Raw genomic sequence first — 20,773 nt, forward strand, 5'->3', positions numbered from 1 at the left:
CATACTGTAACATTTTCAATACTTGTTCTAACAAATTATTAGAACCCGTTTAAAAATTTCACAATCCACAGTTGACTTTCAAGTGCTCTAAATTAAAAACGGCTGAATGGATTAGTCCAAAATGACTGTGAATATCCTAAGCATAATGTTAAAAAATAATTTTTAAATTCCTTACACAGGATAGCCCAAAAATACGTTGACAACGTTTTTTCTAATTACCTATTTTATTAAGTACTTACGTAAGAAGTTAGTTAAAAATTAAAACTACCTACAGTCTTTTTATGCAACAAAAATGAATCTTCTTTAAAATAGCCTCCTTTCGCCGCTTTGATACACAAACGCAAGTTTGTTAAAATTTTCAACGAGATGCCGCAGTTCCTCCAAGGATATTTTGTCCCATTCTTTTGTAAGTGTTGCTTTTAAAGTGTTTACACTGTCTTTTGTGTTAAGTAGCAGTAGCAGGGGCCCTTGTCTCTAAGACTGACCGCAAACTATAATTCATCGGATTTAGATCAGGGGGGGGGACACACTTGGAAGTGTCTCTCGCGCAAATATTCAGTTTAGAAAAAAATGATATTAGAAACCTCAATATCATTTTTGAAGACCTATCCATAGATACCCCACACGTATGCATGGGTTTGATGAAAAAAAAAATTGAGTTTCAGTTCTAAGTGAGAATACATCTGCTTACCAAGTTTCAACATTATAGTTCTTATAGTTTCGGAAAAAGTGGCTGTGACATACGGACGGACGGACAAACAGACAGACAGACAGACAGACAGATATGACGAATCCATAAGGGTTCCGTTTTTTGCCATTTGGCTACGGAACCCTAAAAACGTTATTAACGTATTTTTGGGCCATCCTGTAATTAACACAATTAATCCGAAAGTAACTCTGTCTGTCTGTTACCTCTTCAGTCTTCACGCCTAAACCGCTAAAACAATTTAGATTAAATTTAGTATGGACGACTATGGAGATAGTTTTGAGGTCCGGGAAATGACACCTGTCAGTTTTTATCACCGAAATCATCCCTTACGCTCATGAAAAGGAAGGTGGAATAACGAATTCTACACAGTCGCGGGCGAAGCTTGTATAAAAAATGTATTTATAAATAGTTATTTGTTTTACAAGGGGGCAAAGTTGTTGTTTAACCGCTCGTGCTAATATTGATACCCCAGCAAGCGAAAGATTCCAAAATTGAACCACGAGCGTAGCGAGTGGTTCGAGAAATGGAATCTTGAGCGTTGCGAGGGTTAAACAAAATTTGCCCCCGAGTGAAACACAAAAATTTTCACCACACCAAACCGAAGTAAATATTAAATGTAAAATATCAAACACAATCAAACCAAATCAAATCCAAGTGAATGTTATTAAATATTTATCATCCCAAATCATCATTTTTAAAAGTCAATTCAACCAGGGAACATAAGATAACAACTCAAAATTTGCATTTGATTACTTTGCCTCACATGTGGATAAAATGCAACTTTGCTATCACTTTTTGAAGTGCAAAGTAATTCTTTCCGAGCTGGTGTGGTGAAAAAACTATTAAAACGATCAATTGAAGTAATACATACCTTTCAAACCTGAGGCACTTGTATGAAGTATGAATTACCACCCTTAAAATTATTATTTTAATAATTAAACTAAGTAAATATGTACCTACCATGACATGACGAAAATAATACGGTAAGGTTTAGTTTTTCCTATTTTGGGCTACGGAAGTATTTAAAGATATTCTACTGCGAACATAATAAAATCGATTTCCAAGTGAAATCGCCAACACTTCTAACTCAGCCATTTTCCGACGAAACTACACCTAAATTACACAATGTCCGAGCTGTATAATAAACCAAAAACTCTGTAAAGGTTGCCGCAGTTTTTGTATGATTGAAGAGAGTGAAGAGTATTAGGTACGAAATATTTTTAGTGCTGTATAAAATAAGTACAGTTAATAAGTTGGTGGTTAACAGTTTCTTTACAAGCTCTATGGATGCCAGTCGTAGGCGGCCGATATTTACCTATAAAAATTAGGGCACTTAGGTTAGTAGTATGTACTCAGCAATACCTACTACAATTTAATTAGTAGTAGGTATTTCCGAGTTGCAGGTTGAAATTGTCTTGCACTTGAGAATAATTAACTATCAAGCAATCATGGGAATGTTTGGTATGTTAATAATTATGACCGCTTGAAGCGCGGGTAAAGCGAGGGGCGTGAGCATTGTTTTTTTATCGAACGCCCGCTTTCGGGAGCGCGCGCGCAGGTTGATGGGTGTCCTTGAGAAGGTCCGAGTCCAGCCAACGGGATGAACAGGTTGGACGTAAGGACAGACAGACTAGCACAGTTAGCCGCCGCCACTGTAACTGGGTCACCCTATATATATAGTGAAGTTCAAGGCGCAACGCTCATTGCAAGTCAAACTCGCGCCGGAGCTACACGCACTTTCACCAGTGATAAGCTACATCGTGGAAGACAGTGTATCAGTGATTCAGTGATTGCCAGTACCGGAACCAGGTAAAGGTAAGTCGTGTTTTTGGCTTGGACAGTGCAATGGCGAGTGTGAAAGTTTAACGGGACTGAACGCATCACTTGAAGTGACCACGTGATCTAAATTGTTATCATTTAAGGTGTGAGTGTGATACCTGTGAATATGAATTATTAAAATGACCTGTGTATGAAAATAAAAAATGTGGATTAGAAGATTTTTTGAAGTTTAGAAGAATTATATGTAGTATGTACTATGTAGGTAACACCTATGTGTCCAGGGAAGTGATTAATTTTGGCTAACAATTAGAATAATTTTGAGTTGTTTGTAATAGGTACATATATAAATTTTTAAAAGTAGGTTTACACTGTAAGCTTTATTTAATGTACCTATGACATAAACTAACTGAAATAAAGTCAAAGTCTAGATTTAAATATACCGTTATCAGATTCATCATTTATTCAGGACCATTTTTCAAGTTTATTTAAAAAATTGATACACAAAATACTAAGTGTAAAGCTCTCTAAAGACCTGTGCACACCGGCTTGCGTGTGCGTGACGTGCACGTGCGCATGCGCTAAAATGTTGGAGCCGCACACGCACACGTAACGCAAGCGGTGTGCTGTCTCTCATAAGGATCTGTATACTACAACGCCGCATGTGCACGTCACGCACACGCAAGTCGGTGTGCACAGAATTTGTCCTTAGCTAGGTATCTACTTATTAGCAGACACATAAGGTAGGTAGATAAACACGTCAGACAGGTGGCGATAAGCGAAAAATTAAGCTCAATAATATAAAGTAAATGTTCCATAGTGATATTAAGTCAGATCTTTAAAATTGAAATTGCTCGTACTGTTAGTAGCAGCCGTAGCAGGTAATAAACCGAATTATTCCATATTTAATTATATACGTATCTCGTGAAACTTTTCTTAGTAAAGGCTCATCCACATTTGATTATTTCAATTTGTATTATATTTCTGCAGCACTACTAGAGCAGAAATCACCTAACTATTAAAATGACAACTTTCTCTCAAGCATTGTATACTTAAACTAACTAACTTAATGACAACGTGGGGAGAAAACAAAAAACTATAGAGTAGGAAGGTGAACATTAGTGTATTCATCCCACTACCTGTCAAAACAATGCAATTCGGCACAACAATTAAGGCACTTTAGTTCTCGTCAACGTTTTTGTAATGTACTTAAATAAAAACCTTCACTTTCCAAAATAAGAAAATGGTCGTCACACATTATGCCGCAGCCGTGGATTGGACACGGGTTGTAACAATACGGGAAGTCAATAGCGTCTTAGGCAACTTTACACAATTAACATAATAATATGAATACATTATTTTATTAAATGTCGTGCGACTTGGATTTATTCGGTTAGTTTTATTTTAAATCAATGACGCAAAACATAACTTTTCAATAACCCTCTATGGCGTAATCACTGAACAATCATCTTCAATTCTACATGTAGTTTTAAGATGCAAAAGCAACTTCAAGCTTCAATGGTCCATCTTGTATTAATTGGAAATTTACCTTTCCTTTCATTGATATTTTTCTCTTTTAACATAAAAAATATAATAATAGGTATATGTATACATATATTACTTAGATAAAAATTCACACTACCTCGTCGCCAAAATCTCTTACGTCGTTGCTGACATACGTGCATACCTACCAACAGGTATACGTAATTTATGCACACCTTACATCATGGCTATTTCGCTTTCTCATTTCACGCCGTTTGTAAACAAAAGGCAAGTAGATGGGCCCGGCGGACGGCTATTATGAATATTATGATACTTGTGACAGGTTTCTGCAAGTAATTAAAAGTCTTGAAACGTGAACTGGCTGTCGAAAGTGGCGAGGAAAGCTGTTGCGATCGGAATGGTCAATAGCAACCAGGCTTGCGTGCCCGCCGTCTGTAGTTTCTCACACACTCGTCCACTGCAACTATCCAAAGAAATGTTTACATTTCCTTTGGCGTAGGTGCAACGTGTGGATATAAATTAAAGCAATGAATTATAGCGGTCGATTAAATGAATGCGACAGCTTTGTCGTGCAAATGTGATTCGATCCTTGGTATCAAGACTTGGGATCTGGGGAAATATCATATTAAGTGTCGACGCCTCAAATTATGCATTAGGAAAATCAAATGGGGGAAAATTTCAATTATATGTTTTACACATACTTAAATGTCGAAGTTTAAAATTATGCGTTAATCCGTCAACAGGAAGGGGGAGGAATTTCAGTTATACTAAATTTAACCAAACAAATAACAATCAGGGCAAACCATATAAAACCGTTTGATAAATAATGGTATTTTGTGATTTAGTGATCATTTTTGTTCTCCTCAGTCACTCACACTCATAAACATGATCTGAATCAGTAATCTTCCATGGAAAGTTGTAAGATCTGGCGATAATGTTGTGTAATGAGAAATTTAATTATAAACCGGAGCTGGACTCATTTAATTCTGAGTATGACTGAGATCAACAAATAATCCATTCAGAACTCTACAATGCCCATGGGGGGTTTTGAAACTTTAGAATTTAACTTAGGAAATAGGATTTAATTCTTATAACTTGACAGACAGGCAGCGGTTTTTCAGGTTGAGCTATTTATTAAATCGCAGTTAAGACTTAAGACCAAACAAAATGTTATTTTTAAGCCACCGTCAAAAATACTTAATAAAGGCAATCTGAACATTAGTGCCAGAAAAAAGCCTGATTGGTACTAATACTAACTTAATGCTTTAAAATTTCTACATGCGCAACAAGTGAATAAATAACCACCCTTGCCATCAATCAAACCTCTAGGACTAAACACTTAACACTAAAAGCTGACAAATTAAAATCATTTTAGTATTTACCTACTTACGATAAGGGTATTAACTTAGCTAACCGTGCGAGACCCACCCTCTCTCAGAGGCGTTAAAAAACATGCATCTAGTTGGACATCCTTGGATTTCATAATTATGAAACAAGATCCACTAAGATGATTTAGTGATCACAATTGAAGTCTATCCCAAGTTGGGACCATTGCACTCTACTTGTCTTCCATGAGAAATAAACCAAGGCAATCAGGTGCTTGTATTTTATAAGGAAATCTTTAATAATATTTTCCTGGATGAATAAGTCATGTGGAGAAACGCATACTGAATGAGTAGGTAGGGGGGCAATTCTATTATACTGGCGGGTAATAGTTGCGTGACAAACGAATATGCAAGTACCGCCCCTAAGATTGCTATGAAAAACCAACTAGCTATTTAATAGACAGTGATGATTCGCTGGTTTAACTATCTCAGCGGGATCTTTTAAAATATACAATTATTTTTAGCTCCGAATCCAACTAACACACACAGGAAGTGGCCACCCGGAACTAATCCACTAACTATTAATATTAATACGTATCTATTAAAAAAACCATTTAGAATTGAAAATGTCTCGATGACATCGCACTGCATTAATGTCATCATCAAGAAACAGGCACTGAATCACTCCGGTCGTTCCATACCCAAAAAACTTTAGTGAAAGTTGTAGCCACGTGAGAGGCATCTTGTCATTCAGCGTTGGGTAAGCGAAGTGATTATAATACAAAAATTATACACCGGCTTCCTTGTATAGCCACCTTATTGGTCGAATTTTTGATCGTGTCTTATTGCACTAGCAGCAGTAGCACAGAATAAATAATAGTAGTAGGTACAGAAGACTCACTTTAACAAAACGCGTCTGTTACGGTCAGGACAGATATGGCCGCTAGGTGGCGACAGCGCCACGCGCCGCTTATGGCAAACCCCAAAATTGGGGTCGAGCGGATCTACTTTTAACTACCCGTAGCAAAGCGACGAAATCGCGGAGTGAGACACGCCTGGCAGTAGGTAGGTTCGGTATGTTATAATTGTTATAAAGTAGGTAGGTACCTAGGGTAGGGAACATCTTCCGGATTGGATTGAGTGTAGTTTTTATGTATTTTAACAAGTAGGTGAAGGTGTCAGCCGTTATTGAACATGTGCATCTAGAATCAGTGGTACCGTTGGATCCACATCGGGAGCGTGGTACGGTTAGGAGCGCGCACGCATCTGATAGCGTCCGATCTAGCGAGACCGTCTGAGGCGCGTGCTATCCGTTGGTTCCTCGGAATTTCCTCGCGAGAATTGCTAATCTCAATTCTAGTTAAGATTACAAAGCTTTCAGTTTAATCTTCGCTATTAGGAGGAGCTGCATTAAATACGATTTTATAGTTTTACCCATTTGTTTATTCGGGATTCAACTATGAATCTTATGAAAATAAATTAATAGGTCCACGGTAACAGCCCTGCCCACTGGTTCATTAGCAAATCACAGTAGTACCTACCTATAGGTAATATAAATATCAATGTTTATTGATGGTAGTCATGCCGTCATGCCATAAAATATTGCAAAACGTAAAATTAAACATTTTGGCTGTCATAATATTTCATGTTAATCATGTTCATAATAACATATAGGTACCTATATAACTCATATTACGACTTATTGATTGGCGTGCACATCCGCGTCGAGAACACGCACTGTTACTAAATTGTGCAGTTTTAGAAAGCGGATTGCACGCTGGACCAGTCAGCGGCGAAAAAAGGAGCCAAAAAACGACTCCACGGAAACGAGAAAACGTTCTAAAAATGTTTATGAACGTTGCCCACTCTTTACAACGTGAGATAATGCTGAGCAGAACCAGCGCATGATACAGAGATACAAGTGTAAAAATTGTTAGAGAAACTGCCCATATTTTCCAAGGGGAATTTACAATGAAAGTGGCTTGTTGGAAAGAGAACTGCAGGTCCAAAATTAGAATAACGTTAACCTTGCACGGAGGTGGCACACACGTCACCTGCCCGTGTCGCTTTCACCCATCACCATGTTTGCCGCGCCTTGTTGCGCTGTTCTGCGTTATTAGACAATATAATTATACTTGTTTCGAAAACCTATCTCTTAACGATTGTTTTTCTATAATTTAAGAGGACAATACGATATACGTTTCTCCTTTAATATCTGGACGAATGAAAATAATGAACGAAAGAAATCACTTAATTACTTAATCCTTCTTCGGCAAAAAAGTAAGTTACGACCTTACGACTGTTACCAGTTTGACCGTAGTAGTCTCTGAATTTAAAGTTATGTGTCGAGAAATTTGTTGATGCACAAAATATGTAAAAACATCAATAGGTAATACAGAAAACCTATGACGCTATTATGAATCTCCGGCTAAGACATTCGAGAATGTATGCCGTTGGCGAGATCCGCGTCGATCGAAAGTGAGGTTAGTTTCCCGCGCGATGCACCGCGAAGTTCAGTCGCCTGCGCAGGTTACTGGGTCAAGGGGTCGATGCCATTTCTACCCGTGCTTCAATCCTATCGATAAGCCCTTCACTGCAAGAAAGCGGCTTCGCCCGGGGCAAAGAGCGAGGTACTTATTTGCGTACCCACCTGATACTTCAAAATAACGACTGCATACTTATACCTCCCAAAAATGTACGTAAAAAAGAAGGTATTTCTCATTTATGTTTAAAATTTTTCAATGGCTGCATAGAGAGTAGAAATCATTTAGGTACGGCGCATAGGCTTTCTGATGTTAAATGTTCATTATAGAAAATGTACAGGCATTTAGTTTATTTTCTGCTTTCTCCCAACAAAGTACGCATTCGTATGCACATGCATTGCGCTCTTTTCTATGTTACGTTGACGAATGGATCTTTGTGTGCCCGACGGTTGTAGCTAAACAATGCGCCTTAACTAAGGAGTAGCTAAATAAATACACGTACGTATGTGGTTTTACGAGTAAATAGTAACAAGGCATACATAAAACATAAGCAACGACTGGCCAAGACTTGCGACAACAAATTTCTCCGGAGAGAATCTCAACGGACGCGCTGTCACCGGCCACCGGCGCGGCGCGCAGCCACAACGTGCTTACGTGTGCAATTTGCTTTTCAATTGACAACCGAGACAAATAGGCTAGTCATTTTATAGACAATCCGTCGTAATAATGCTGAAAAGTCATTTACAGAATAGGCTCAAAATTCTGTCGCAAAAACAGAAGGTCAAGAAATTGACCACCGTTTTTTATTATGTTAGCATTCAAGAGCCAACGTAACGTAAAAAGCATTGAAAAAAGTCAACACAAAGTGACTAAAATGAGCATGATGCAACATCAGTAACGCGGTCGAAGCAGGTGAAAAATCACTCACTTTTATCGGTCAAAGAAAGTAGACCGCAGAGGCCGATTCGTGACCGTTAGCGCTTAATAAGTAGTCAACACAACTAATTTCCGTCAATTTTTATAACTAGCACCTTATTTGAGACGGGTATGAGAAGTGATATCCAAACTACAGTTAACGAAAACCGGGTTAGAATCAGTAGGTTAAAATTTATGAGAACATATAAAATGTTTTATCACATACTTATCATCAGCTAAAATTGTATTTCTTATTTTAAAAAAAAATGTAGGCATAAATAAGTCGTTAAAGTTATGTAGTGAGGTACTATGTTTATGGAGACTGCATCAACTGGACGTAACCGTCAAAGCCTTTTAGCTCGTAATAGCCACACTTAGCCAATTAGTTTAATAGGCATCCTCTAATTAGACACACAGCCAGCATCCTCGTAAAAATGCACCTAAGGCAGTGTAGGGGGCTACTTTCTAAGCAACTCCAAACGCAGGCAATCAATTCGCGCGAATCACTCATCAGAACACTTTCTAATCGACAACGTCCATTGCGCTAACGTATAATTAAATAATATTCTACGTAGGTTAATTTTAAGTAATCAAATCTCTTTTAAATAAGTAAAGTTTAAATGTTTGTAGGCAAATTTCAGCACGCTTACCTTTTTCTTTACTTACTTACCTATAATGATGACTTACCATTTTTTCCTTTTCCGCAGGATGAGTCAGAAGATCGCAGGCTGGGCGCTTTTAGCCCTGATTAGTTCATCGACGATTCTTCAGACGATAGCGTACCCGCAGCACCACGCTCCCCTCATCTCACAGGTATGACACCTACTTACTTAGATTACGAAATTACTCTTATTACTTACCTCTCACTCTTACCATGTTTGGAACAGTTAATTGCAAGACGGACTCATGAAAAGTATTGTATAATAATAATTAGGCCTTTGGCTGGCAAAAATTGTTTTGTTTTTATTAATGTATGATGCAGACGCAGACATGTGTAAGGTTTTATATTTTTTACTGATGTTTACGCACGGTTTTCTCGAAAATACAGAACAGGACCTGTAGCAAGCTGTTGTTTTTAATATAGTTTAAATTTAGACTTAATTTTCGAACGGCAATAACAATAAGTCTAATTTGCAAAAGACTTTTGGTGAATTGTATTGAATTAGTTTTATGGTTTTTCCAGTCAACAAGTCATGTCCGGACACAAAATCCACAATACTACAGCAACTCATTGCCTCTCCAACACGAGCAAGAGGCGCAGGAGCGGAAATTCGCAGAGAAGCCCAACGCTCTCAAGAAAGTCGCGCTCGATGACATCGACGACATTCAGAACAACTCCATCTCCGATGGTGGCTTCTCATGGTCCAACATGCTTGGTAAGGAGTATAGTTATCTTCCAGGTGATTTGATTTGATTACTTTATTTTTAAAACGCTTGCTTCTAGACCTTCCAATAGTACAATCGCATGTAAATTTTAGTTAAGGCGAAATAATAAGAAGGATTAAATTTCAGGAATGATAAAACCATTTTCAGGAATGATAATGCAAATGTTGTTCAACCCCGGCGGCACTGGCCCCAACAAGAGTGACAGTATCGACACGGATTCGTCCTCTGTGTCTCCGTGGGCTAACCTCTTCTCGATGGGACTCAAGATCCTGACAGCCATCCTCGGCGGAGGCGCTTCCAGCGACGGTATCGACAAAGTCGACAACGGCTCCTCTCCCATGCAGGTACAAAACCCAGGATTTAAATTTTGCAATCACACAAAATAATTGCCAATTAACCGGAGTAATTCATTTATTTAAAGCATCACGCAATATACAACAATGGGCCATAGATATCCTTATCCACTAACATAATTTCTGTAGATATTGTCTTCGGTCACTGTTATAGTGTAATGGCACTTGCAAGGTTACCCTCACCCGTAGAACTTTCATTTAGTATCCATTGCGTAGTTTACCCTAATACACAAACAATAACTACAACCTTCACATCCAGGGATAATCTCAAAGAATTAATACTTATATTTTTACAATTTTATTAACAGAAATGGTTTCCTTGAGGTTCTCCTGCCATTTTAAATGTAAATAGTCAAGTATGGTATTGGAACCGGTGTTGCATCTCGCTTGCTTCAGGGTATATTGGCTGCGGTACTGTCGACGGTGCTCGGTGCAAAAGATCCTGACCAGGTCGCCTCCATGGCAAAACAGGCTGGAGAGGTACGCGGCCCATCCTTCCTCTCCTTTTAATATGTGCAGTTTGATATACAAATAACCAATGTAGTCAGGTAAAGCAAGGAAGTAGGTACGCTGGATTTGACAACATTTTTAAGTTGATCTCATGTTCTTTTCCACTTCTCCACGAGGCATTGTGCATAAATATTCGTACTCTTTGCAGTTCATCAACATCGTAGTGAACCTGTTGGATGCCCTCAAGACGTCGTTCTCTCACCGCTCTCTGGCCGCTCGTTCCATGGGTCGCAAGGACTCCGTCAGCGACGCCGCCATCGCCGGCATTGCCATGCTGAAAACCTACGTCAGATCCTTCAACACAAGCGACGACAAATGCCTTCAAAAATACGTTTGCGACGCCAACAATGAGTGTGCTGCTGATATTGGACCCAAGAGCGTTTTCTGCCAACTTGGAACGTAAGTTCGCACTTGTCCATTCTACGGTTCTTTTTCTTGTTCCTTTTTTTAATGTCCTCGAAAATAAAAGGGGGTTTTCAACTCGTCTGAACACCCTTTGCCGTGTTCAGACGAGTTGAAAACCTCATTTTATTTTTTATTGTAATTTTAAATAATATTTTTTACCTATTCGGTAGAACTTGGATTCCATAATTATTTTCATTTGTATGGGCCTCATCAAATATGAATTTCCGGACGGTAGGAAAATTCAAGTAACAAGGAATACTCACAGTTCCGAATATAATTTTCCTCTGTCAGTAAAAAAACGGCGTAAAATTCCAAATTCCTAAGATTAATATGGACTTCCACGCCTACATTTTTCAAACTTCCGATCTATGTTAGTAGTCACTTGTAAGCCAGACTTTAAAAATAATATTATGTGTATTTAATCATTGTTAGTGTTCCGTACAAAACTTTGTTTACGGAACACTTATGGGATCACTTCGGTCTTGCAAATCAGTTAAATACGTTTTTCTCAGAGACCGTTTGACATAGATACCTAAAATTTGGAACAGTTATAGCAATTACCACCACTCATATTGTAAATAAGTCAAAACTGCTTATTTCTTATTAAAGGGGGAAATTTAGGGGGTTGAGAGGGGTAGGCTGAAACTTTTTTCATTTGTAAGAATCGTGTGGGGTACCATTAGAAAGCTTGCAAAAAATTGAGTCGATGGACTGATTTTGACTTCATTTTAGACTGCAATAGTTTCGTCAAAAAATGCATTTTAAGTTGCAAGTTTTCATACAAAAATTTTCTCCTCTGTCCTGGCGATTTTCGCGAAAACTATAGCTAACAGGCAGCTGACCAGTCAATACCCAACTTAAAGAAGCATGGAGACGGCGGGAAAATTATCAGCTTAACTTTATCTTTATTAGTTTCTCAACTGCAGCTTGACCTTTGGTTGCTTAGGGCTAGCTAACTGATGCTTACACTGGTCAACTCATATTAGGCGAGAAACATCCTTAGTTAAAACTTTGGCATTGAAATTTATGACTTATGTCTTTGACACAAAGTTTAATTCTGCTTGCTTATTTTTGTGGGATATTTAATTTTATCTCAATAGCCTACTATAAGTATGAGAGAGATCTACAAAATACGACCTTATTATATTGCAAATAAGTTTCAATTTCGAACGGGCTTTCCAACCAATGGACTAGGCATCTCAAATATCTGAAAAATTCAAATTAAGAATTCCGTTCTTGACTGTCGTTGTGTTTTTTTTTCCACAATAGGACACATAGAGTTAGTAAGGCGTATAGAGATAATAAAGTCATTTAATATTTATGAACAGCTTGAGCTTTGGCCTCATGTATAGATTTTATTGAGAGTATCTAATTCGTCGAAACAATGTACACAATATTCCTTTTCATTAAGTACCATTACATTTCTGTATTAATTGTATAGTTATAATATCTATTAATTATATTCAGTAAAGCTGGTCAAGCAAATCGTGTCAGTAAAAAAAGGCGCGAAATTCAAATTTTCTATGAGACGATATCCCTTCGCGCCTACATTTTTCAAATTTGCCGCCTTTTTCTACTGACAAGATCTGCTTGACCAAGTTTACTTATGTTTATTTTTGAACGGATCGGTGAGCAACAAGATTCAGGGCTATAACCGCGAAAATAGAAGTTCGCAAATTGCGAGCATTTTTCTCTGTCACTCTAATTACGCCTTCATTGGAGTAAAAGAGAAAGATCCCCGCAAATTGCGAATTTCGGTTTTCGCGGTAGCCCCTCAGTCCTGTTACGAGAAAATAATTTTGGAAGACATTAATAGTATATGACAGTTAAATATCACAGTTTTTAGAAACAAAGGTAAAATGAAATGACGAAATATTTAAAGTAAGCCGATCTTGTTTTTTAGCAGTTCTAAATAATATTAAAGTCTATATACAGGGTGGAAAGGCACGACGATCCTTTCCGCAAAAGGCGGATTGTTTAGCCTAAGCTCTACATTTTCTCCATAGAAACTATGTTAATATGGGCAACCGTTTCTAAATTATGGCCTTTTAAACATCCATGCAAAAAACTACTTTGTTCTAACCCTAACAGGTGACAAGGTCAATGAACTTACTAGTAAACAATCTGTATACGACAGGAAATTGTACTAATTTGTTGCCATCCAACTATTCTTAGATCTGCTTACAACACGGTAAGAATCGTTGCAGGATTTTCGCTTTCTTAGTGGTTCCACTTGTTCAATACTTGATTCCTTAATATTAATAATACTAACCACAACATTGTTTACAACGACAGTTTAAATTGCGACATTGACAACCACTCAAAAGTACGCAATCGTCCTATAAATATCTCTGGTTTCCTTGACTGATAAAAAGGTTTTAGTTTCTTAACACGTTTCAAAAAATTATTTTCGAATAATTGGAAACTATCTAAAATAATAAAAAAATACAAGTAGGTTGTGTCTGATAGACCAAATGAATTTGCAAAATGAAATATCTACTAAAGAATACATCAAGAATAAATAGGTACTTCTTAAATACCTAACTAACAAACCTTCTTGCGTGGCAGAAAATAGACAAGACGTCTGATGTTTGAAATTAAATTGTCATTGAACTTTACTTATCTAATGTCATATTCTTCAAATAAAAATACCGTTGTTAGATGCTCGTGATTATTTAAATTTGTGGGACTGTGTAAAAGATATGGTGTACCAAACGGAATGTGAAACTGCGGACGAAATGAGACATTAAAGGCTAATTGCTGCTTTTGACAATCTGCGGAGGAAAAATGACGAAGAGCTATCGCATGGGCAATGTGCGCGGGCTCGGGTGCGGGCTGCGGCGTACATTATAAGACACGGAGGTACATTTGAAAACCGTATGTGAAGAGAAGATAGTGTTAAATATTGACAAAAAGTAATTATCTAAGGAAGTAATATAATTGTTTGTAATATTTTTGCATTCATTTGATTTATTTGTCATTTATGCGTCATTCATACATCATTGCGATTCTGTCAACGATCGGAAAAAAGCGTAAAGTCCCGAGCTTTCCCGACGGAGATCCTTAACCTAGCCGTCATGGGCACATGCTATAGGGTTATCACCACAGTTAAAAAGTAGAAAATTTGGTATTTTTATTTTTTACTCAATTAACGATTCTTACCATTACCAATCTGCTCTGTATCACTTAAACGACCTAATACTTCCGGGAAGGATCGTCGTGCCTTTCCACCCTGTATATGGCATAAAAAAATAATGAGTTCTAAATTCAAGTTGATGGAGTATACATTTAAGGTAATGAGTTCTAAATTCAAATTGAAGGAGTATACATTTAAGGTATTATAGGCCAAGCGCGCACACGATTTTAATTTTTGCGACACGATTTTAGAATCGCGCTGTAATATATCGCAGAAAATTCACTGCGCGCACTGCGATGAAAAAGTCGACGATTTGTTCATTCTCAACATGGATTTCGTACCAGTCGCTTGTCATGAAACGTGTCTTTAATATGCCATTGCTGTATGACTTTGAGCATTTATAACACAAAGGTGATCCCCGTCTATTTCCATAATTAAATGGTCAACATCTAGCGTCTCATTTTGAGACTCCATTGGAGAAGCAGGTGCCGAGATGTTGGAGTTTGGAGAGCGAAATGCCGACTGAGGTCCGGCCGGGGTGCGATTTTATTATCATAGTGCGCGCGGGGCCATACAACTCCGCATGCTGCAATCACTTTGCTACAATCGCGGAAAAATGGCGCAAATCACAATTTTAAAATCGCTGCGATTTTTTTGTCGCATATGCGCGCACTAACATATAAACACATACGTTGCATTTCTGCGACAAAATTATCGCAGGACAAAAAATCGTGGTGCGCGCTTGGCCTTACTCTAAATTATTATAATACATCAAGCATTCGCGAGATGCTCGACTTCGGTATTCAAACACAAAGCAATAGTACAAGAATCTAACTAAATTCAAAGGCCGAAGGAGCGATTCGAAGATCCGAAGCGTCCGACAGACGCGCGCCTCCCGTAACTTTTCCAAGTATTTTTAAGTACAAGTGTCTAAGTCGCAAGATCCAAAGGCTGAAGTCGCATTGGGCCGAAAGCCCGAAGCATCCAGGAGGTCAGTTCTAAACACAGGTTATTAATACAAGTGTCTAAATGCGAAGGCCGGAGGCCGAGCTCCGCGTAGGGCCGAAGGCCCGAAGCCTGCAATATGTCAGTGGTTAAACACAGAACTGACAGCCTGGACGCTTCGGGCCTTCGGCCCTACGCGGAGCTCGGCCTTCGGCCTTCGCATTTAGATACTTATACTATTGTTCTGTGTTTAAGTACTAACATCCTGGACGCTTCGGGCCTTCGGCCCTACGCGGAGCTCGGCCTTCGGCTTTCGCATTTAGACACTTGTACTATTGTTCTGTGTTAAAGCACTGACATCCTGGACGCTTCGGGCCTTCGGGCTACGCGGAGGTCGGCCTTTGGCCTTCATATTTAGACACTTGTACTATTGCTCTAATGCTCTGTGCTAAAGCGATGACATTTTGCTAAAGCTCGGCCTTCGGCCTTCGCACTTAGACACTTTGTACTATTGTTCTGTGTGTGTAGTTGAATACGGTATCCTAAAAACAGACAAACAACCCCTGTAAAATGTAACGATGCGAGCGGTACGGCTACCATCAGTTTGGCATTGACATAAACGCTACCGTGGGCGTGAACGTAATTTACTTTCTATGCATCTCGCTCGTACTGACATATTAGTGCGAAAGAGGAAGTAAATTACGTTCACGATATCGTTTATGTCAATGCCAAGCTGATGGTAGCCGTACGGAACACTAAATGCCTCGAGCTATCTCGGACTTGGCCAAATTATTTTTTTTTTACAGTTATGCTGCCAGTTTCGTACTCGAGAGGCAATCTGGTGGTACCTTCGACGACTTCTACGAAGCTGGTCGCCGAGGACGCGGTGGCTTCGACTGCCGCCAGATGTACCTCGAATGCAACGAAGTTTAAAACCAAACACCAACTCCATATTAATTATAATTCGCCAAATCATTTAACTGTCCTAAACTTTGAACTTAAAACCTTTAACGTGAAATCCGAATTAACTGTAACGAGACTTCCTATTTATTGCTTTGGAAAGTTAACGCGATCGTGCAGCTTTTGCTGCATTTCGATTTCATAATGTATATTTTTTGTCTTACGATGAAACAATTGTACACAAGAGTATAATTTTAGATTGCCATGCCTAATTTTTAAAGGCGTGATACGATCATATCCCATCGCACAAGCTAAGACGCGTTGAGTGTAGTATTCTAATAACTTATTTAAATTATTTATTTAACTTATTCTAGAAGTTAATGAGTAGAGATAATGTATGATGATGAAAACAAAGAATACCTGTAACTGGTCTTATTTTTTGATGACCTAGTTGATTGAGCATTATTTAAAATTGGCATAATGTTCAGTGTCAAATGAACTATGTGTTAAATAATAACGGTTCCGCCAATTTCTCAATAAATGACGACTGATGTAAAAATCTGTGTGATATCAAATGTATCACTGAGTAGTTTAGTAATAGGTTTTGTATGTATTTAATGTGTGTTGTATGATTGAGGACGTCCTTGTGTGCATGTGTGTGTATAATAAAATAATAAATTATTACATTTTCTATTATTTTCCCATACTTCCTTAAAAGTAATGAACGAATCAACCCAGGTTATTTAACATTCTGCAGTGTAGAAATAGGTAGGCATTTTTAAACACGCCATCGTTTAAAGAAAACGTTGATAGAGTTAGACCAATAAAAGTCTGCAGATTTTGACAGCACACGCAGTTATTTATACATAACAATTTCATAGAAGTTTGACGTTTAAAATAACATCTGCACTGCGTGTACTGTCAAAATCTCTGCAGACTTTTCTTGGTCTAACTCTTGGTATAAATATGTATAATTAATTTAATAGATTAATTAAAATACCGCCTGGTTTACCAAAGTTTTTAAGTACTATAATTTTCTAATGATTACAATCATCTTCCCGTTTTAACTGTATCGCATCAGACGTTGAATGGTTTCAGGTTTAATTATAAAAGATACAATTTCTTACAATTCTACATTTCTATGCAAAATCGAGCACTTAATATACCGCTACACTAACGTTTGTCACATCTTGAGAGCAATTTGACGGGAATTAGAGCATAATAATGCACCCCGCGCGCGTGCGGATCCCGTCAGTGCCTTGACAGCCGCATAAAGAGCCGCGTGTGACATTATAATACTGGCAGGAGACATGACTCTGGGAGATATGCTGTCACATATGGGAGTCGGGACAAAACATCTCAGTGAGAGGTTAGTACTTACAGACAGGTAAGATGGTGGTACTAGTGCTCGACATGCTAATGCCCATAGATGACACCCTGCTATCACCTCCATTGACAATGACTTACCTAAGTTTTAAGATGATATGTGTACTGGGACCGCGTCGACCACCAGTACCACCGCCTTATGGCCGATTTAGACGGCGCGTGAACTCGCATGCGATTTTAGTTACATTGCGGACTGTTGGTTACGTCCAATTCAACCGCCCGAATAAAACCCGCAATGTAATGAAACTCGCATGCGAGTTCTCGTATCGTCTAAATGAGCCCTTAGTGTAAATTTGTATACGAAGGGTAGTCAGTTTTTAATACAAAAAACGTTATCGTTATAGCAGCCTAATCAATCTAATCATGGATTAATTATACTCGTATACTATGTATAATAAGGGCGTCAGATTTTTTTTTAAGAATCGCAAAGGGGTATCGTTTTGAAAACGTGCCATGCATGACAAGTACCTGCTCAAGTTAGGAAAGTTTGCAGAAACGCCAAAATAATTAGACCATACGCGGCTATCAAAATAATAGAAATATTTATAGAGAAAACAATACGCATTTTCTGCAAAAGATTTTTAAGATCAGATTAATAGTGTCAGGACCTGATGCTGTGTCAGTGTGATTTGTATCGATGCAGATATTAAACTGCAGATTTTACGTCCCGTATGCAAAAACTTGAGGAAATCCTCATCAAATATCATAAAAAACCATTATTTTCCCAGTAAGCGTTAATAGGTATTATGCCTTTCCTATTTGGCAAACAATTTGAGATTCACTTTGTGCTAGGTATTCCGATTACGCGCAGCCTTCCCATGACCAGCACGTATTCTACGGGTACGAACATTCGCAGCCATCGCACGGACATGTCGCTTATTCCAAACAGTAAGTTCTTGACTTCTTCTTAATATAGTTACTCTTGATAGGGCGATCGTAACATTCATGTTGTGGCAAGCTTTACCAGTTTACCACCCAGCTTTTCTCTTATGTAACTACACAATATGTCGGTACTTAATCATAATAAGTATACCTTAGTAAATACTATGGCTAATGATTAATAAAATTCCGCTACCCCGACGCTAGAGTAGGAATAGCAAATTTACTTTACTTAAAATCCGTGTGAAATGTTCTAGTCTGTGCGGAAAGATAAGAGTCGAAGAATGTATTGGATCCCATACATTACACGACTCTTATCTTTCCGCGCAGACTCTAATGCTGATATCATGTTCACATTCAATTCAATATGATCACAGGTTTCTTATGCTTCCTCAGAAGTCTCAGAATATATATTTTTTAATAAGTAAAGCTCAGACCCCTGAAATGTCTGGACTCGAGCTTTTGTCTAATCTGAAACCTGAAAGTGTAGCCACGTCAAATTAAGCCGAATATGGGCACTCAGCGGAAATAATTATACCTTGTGGTGTCCAGATAAACATACTAAAATCCTTGAGGGTGGGGTGTGCTGAGGGTGTAGGGGAGGATTGAAGGAAAGTTTAAACATAAAATTTCCTACAAATTTGGTTTGGATATTTTTAATTTTTCTTGTTCCTTTTTTAATGTCCTCGAAAATAAAAGGAGGTTTTCAACTCGTCTGAACACCCTTTGCCGTGTTCAGACGAGTTGAAAACCTCATTTTATTTTGTATTGTAACATTGTTTTATTGTACATTACGATCTATTGATCGTAATACAAGTGCCCCGTTTATCAAAAGCTTGTAACTTGTAATACAAGTGGAAGTCCCTTTCTAACAAAAGGTTCAAAGAAGGGACTTCCACTTGTATTACAAGTTACAAGCTTTTGATAAACAGGGCAAAGATCTTTAGGAGCTACAAGGCTGTTAAAGTTATTAACAAAGAGATAAAAAATAGACGATTTAAGAAACCGTAGATTTTTCGTAATTGTTTATCATAAATCATATTTTTTGTTTAGAATAAGCAAGTTTAGCGAACTGCTGATGAAATATAGAAAATCCAGCCAAGAGCATATCGGGCCATGCTCAGTGTCCGTCAAAATAGACTACTTATTTGCAAAACTCAAAAATGACTGGGCCGATCAGGTTCGCTATATTTTTCCTTGAAAGTCATTACTAAGCTTTACTTTCACGATTTTTTTTTATATTTTTAGACGCGATTTTCCGCTCGCTGGCTCATAAGTCGAATAATAAGCCAAAATTTTTATTAAAAAATTTAAAACCAAATTTTAAAATTAGCACCTACTTATTATAAGTATAAGCGAACAATTTAATCCATTAACATGAATAAATTGTTCCCTTATAATTAGTGTTCCGTACAAAACTTTGTTCACGGACTACTTATTTTATTTCAAATATGTATTAGTACCTAAGTAAACAAAAAAAATAGGAAGTCCAGATAAACAAAACGAATGTTAAAGTTTCGTTTCTCCTTCTTCCATAAATTCTCGCACTTTTTTCTCGTACTCCATAAGTTTTCTAAGTAGTAGAAGGAGGAAGGCTAGGAGCCATTAGGTATAATTGAGGTAGAATATGTAAAGTAAGCGTCAAAACCGCTTAAACGATTTTTAGAAATAAGAATTAATTTTCCATTATTTTTTACAGCGGTCACGGCGGTATTCACAAGAGCAATGCAGCTATGTCAGCTCTGACTCTGCTAGCGTTTCTGTTCTTTTTGCACATCCTTCAGCAATGCCTGAGGGATCACATGACCGCCATGCAACAACCGCAACTCATGGTAATGACAGGCGGCCGCATAGGAGAAGAAAACATCTCCAAAAGAGCGGATGTTAAAAAAGTCGACAAAAGCGGTGACATTTCAACGAATGACAAGAAGCAGGATCAAACGGACCACAACGGAAATGATAAAAATACTTTCTACGACGATGAAACGTTCGAAGATAAATATTTAATGAAAGTAATCACGTCAGATAAAACGCCGAAAACGGGAACGCAAAAATATAAATATAATTTTAAAAGTTATAGCAATCGAAGTTCCGGGTTTCCACAATTTGTCAGTGGCTCCAACGACTATCATTGAACAACTACAAATTATCCTAAAATTAAT

At 37.9% G+C, this 20,773-nt stretch overlaps 2 protein-coding genes and 1 long non-coding RNA gene across 7 annotated transcripts in view; all 3 read left to right on the plus strand.

The window, feature by feature from the left end:
- Nucleotides 1-536: 536 nt before the first annotated feature.
- Nucleotides 537-20,773, plus strand: part of LOC134671337 (uncharacterized) — a 142,346-nt gene continuing 122,109 nt past the window's right edge. The window contains exon 1 of the long non-coding RNA XR_010099212.1: nucleotides 537-636. This is a non-coding gene — a long non-coding RNA (uncharacterized LOC134671337). The remainder of the gene's footprint in view (nucleotides 637-20,773) is intronic.
- On the plus strand, nucleotides 2,244-17,030 carry LOC134671088 (uncharacterized). 5 transcript variants are annotated; one of them, XM_063528867.1, is made up of 7 exons: nucleotides 2,246-2,524; nucleotides 9,419-9,524; nucleotides 9,895-10,111; nucleotides 10,245-10,441; nucleotides 10,847-10,930; nucleotides 11,109-11,359; nucleotides 16,253-17,030. In XM_063528867.1, the coding sequence occupies exons 2-7, from the start codon at nucleotides 9,420-9,422 to the stop codon at nucleotides 16,377-16,379; spliced, it is 981 nt and encodes a 326-aa protein (XP_063384937.1). In that variant the 5' UTR covers nucleotides 2,246-2,524; nucleotide 9,419; the 3' UTR covers nucleotides 16,380-17,030. The 5 variants fall into 5 exon arrangements, with proteins under 5 accessions (XP_063384940.1, XP_063384937.1, XP_063384938.1 ...); XM_063528868.1 differs by having other exon boundaries at nucleotides 9,895-10,087; nucleotides 10,224-10,441; XM_063528869.1 differs by having other exon boundaries at nucleotides 2,400-2,524; nucleotides 9,895-10,087; nucleotides 16,253-16,747.
- Nucleotides 17,477-20,746, plus strand: LOC134671530 (uncharacterized). The gene is made up of 3 exons (XM_063529389.1): nucleotides 17,477-17,715; nucleotides 18,525-18,620; nucleotides 20,311-20,746. The coding sequence occupies exons 1-3, from the start codon at nucleotides 17,657-17,659 to the stop codon at nucleotides 20,744-20,746; spliced, it is 591 nt and encodes a 196-aa protein (XP_063385459.1). The 5' UTR covers nucleotides 17,477-17,656.

This window comes from Cydia fagiglandana, chromosome 15 (assembly GCF_963556715.1).
Source record: "Cydia fagiglandana chromosome 15, ilCydFagi1.1, whole genome shotgun sequence".
NCBI lineage: Eukaryota > Metazoa > Arthropoda > Insecta > Lepidoptera > Tortricidae > Cydia > Cydia fagiglandana.

What these genes read in the sequence shown, in the direction of transcription:
- LOC134671088 (XM_063528867.1), top strand. Translation starts at nt 9,420, where the DNA reads ATGAGTCAGAAGATCGCAGGCTGGGCGCTTTTAGCCCTGATTAGTTCA. An exon ending in GGAGTATAGTTATCTTCCAG is followed by an intron (nt 10,112 to 10,244) that starts GTGATTTGATTT and finishes AACCATTTTCAG; the next exon opens with GAATGATAATGCAAATGTTG. An exon ending in ACGGCTCCTCTCCCATGCAG is followed by an intron (nt 10,442 to 10,846) that starts GTACAAAACCCA and finishes CGCTTGCTTCAG; the next exon opens with GGTATATTGGCTGCGGTACT.
- LOC134671530 (XM_063529389.1), top strand. Translation starts at nt 17,657, where the DNA reads ATGACTCTGGGAGATATGCTGTCACATATGGGAGTCGGGACAAAACAT. An exon ending in ACAAAACATCTCAGTGAGAG is followed by an intron (nt 17,716 to 18,524) that starts GTTAGTACTTAC and finishes ACTTTGTGCTAG; the next exon opens with GTATTCCGATTACGCGCAGC. An exon ending in CATGTCGCTTATTCCAAACA is followed by an intron (nt 18,621 to 20,310) that starts GTAAGTTCTTGA and finishes TATTTTTTACAG; the next exon opens with CGGTCACGGCGGTATTCACA.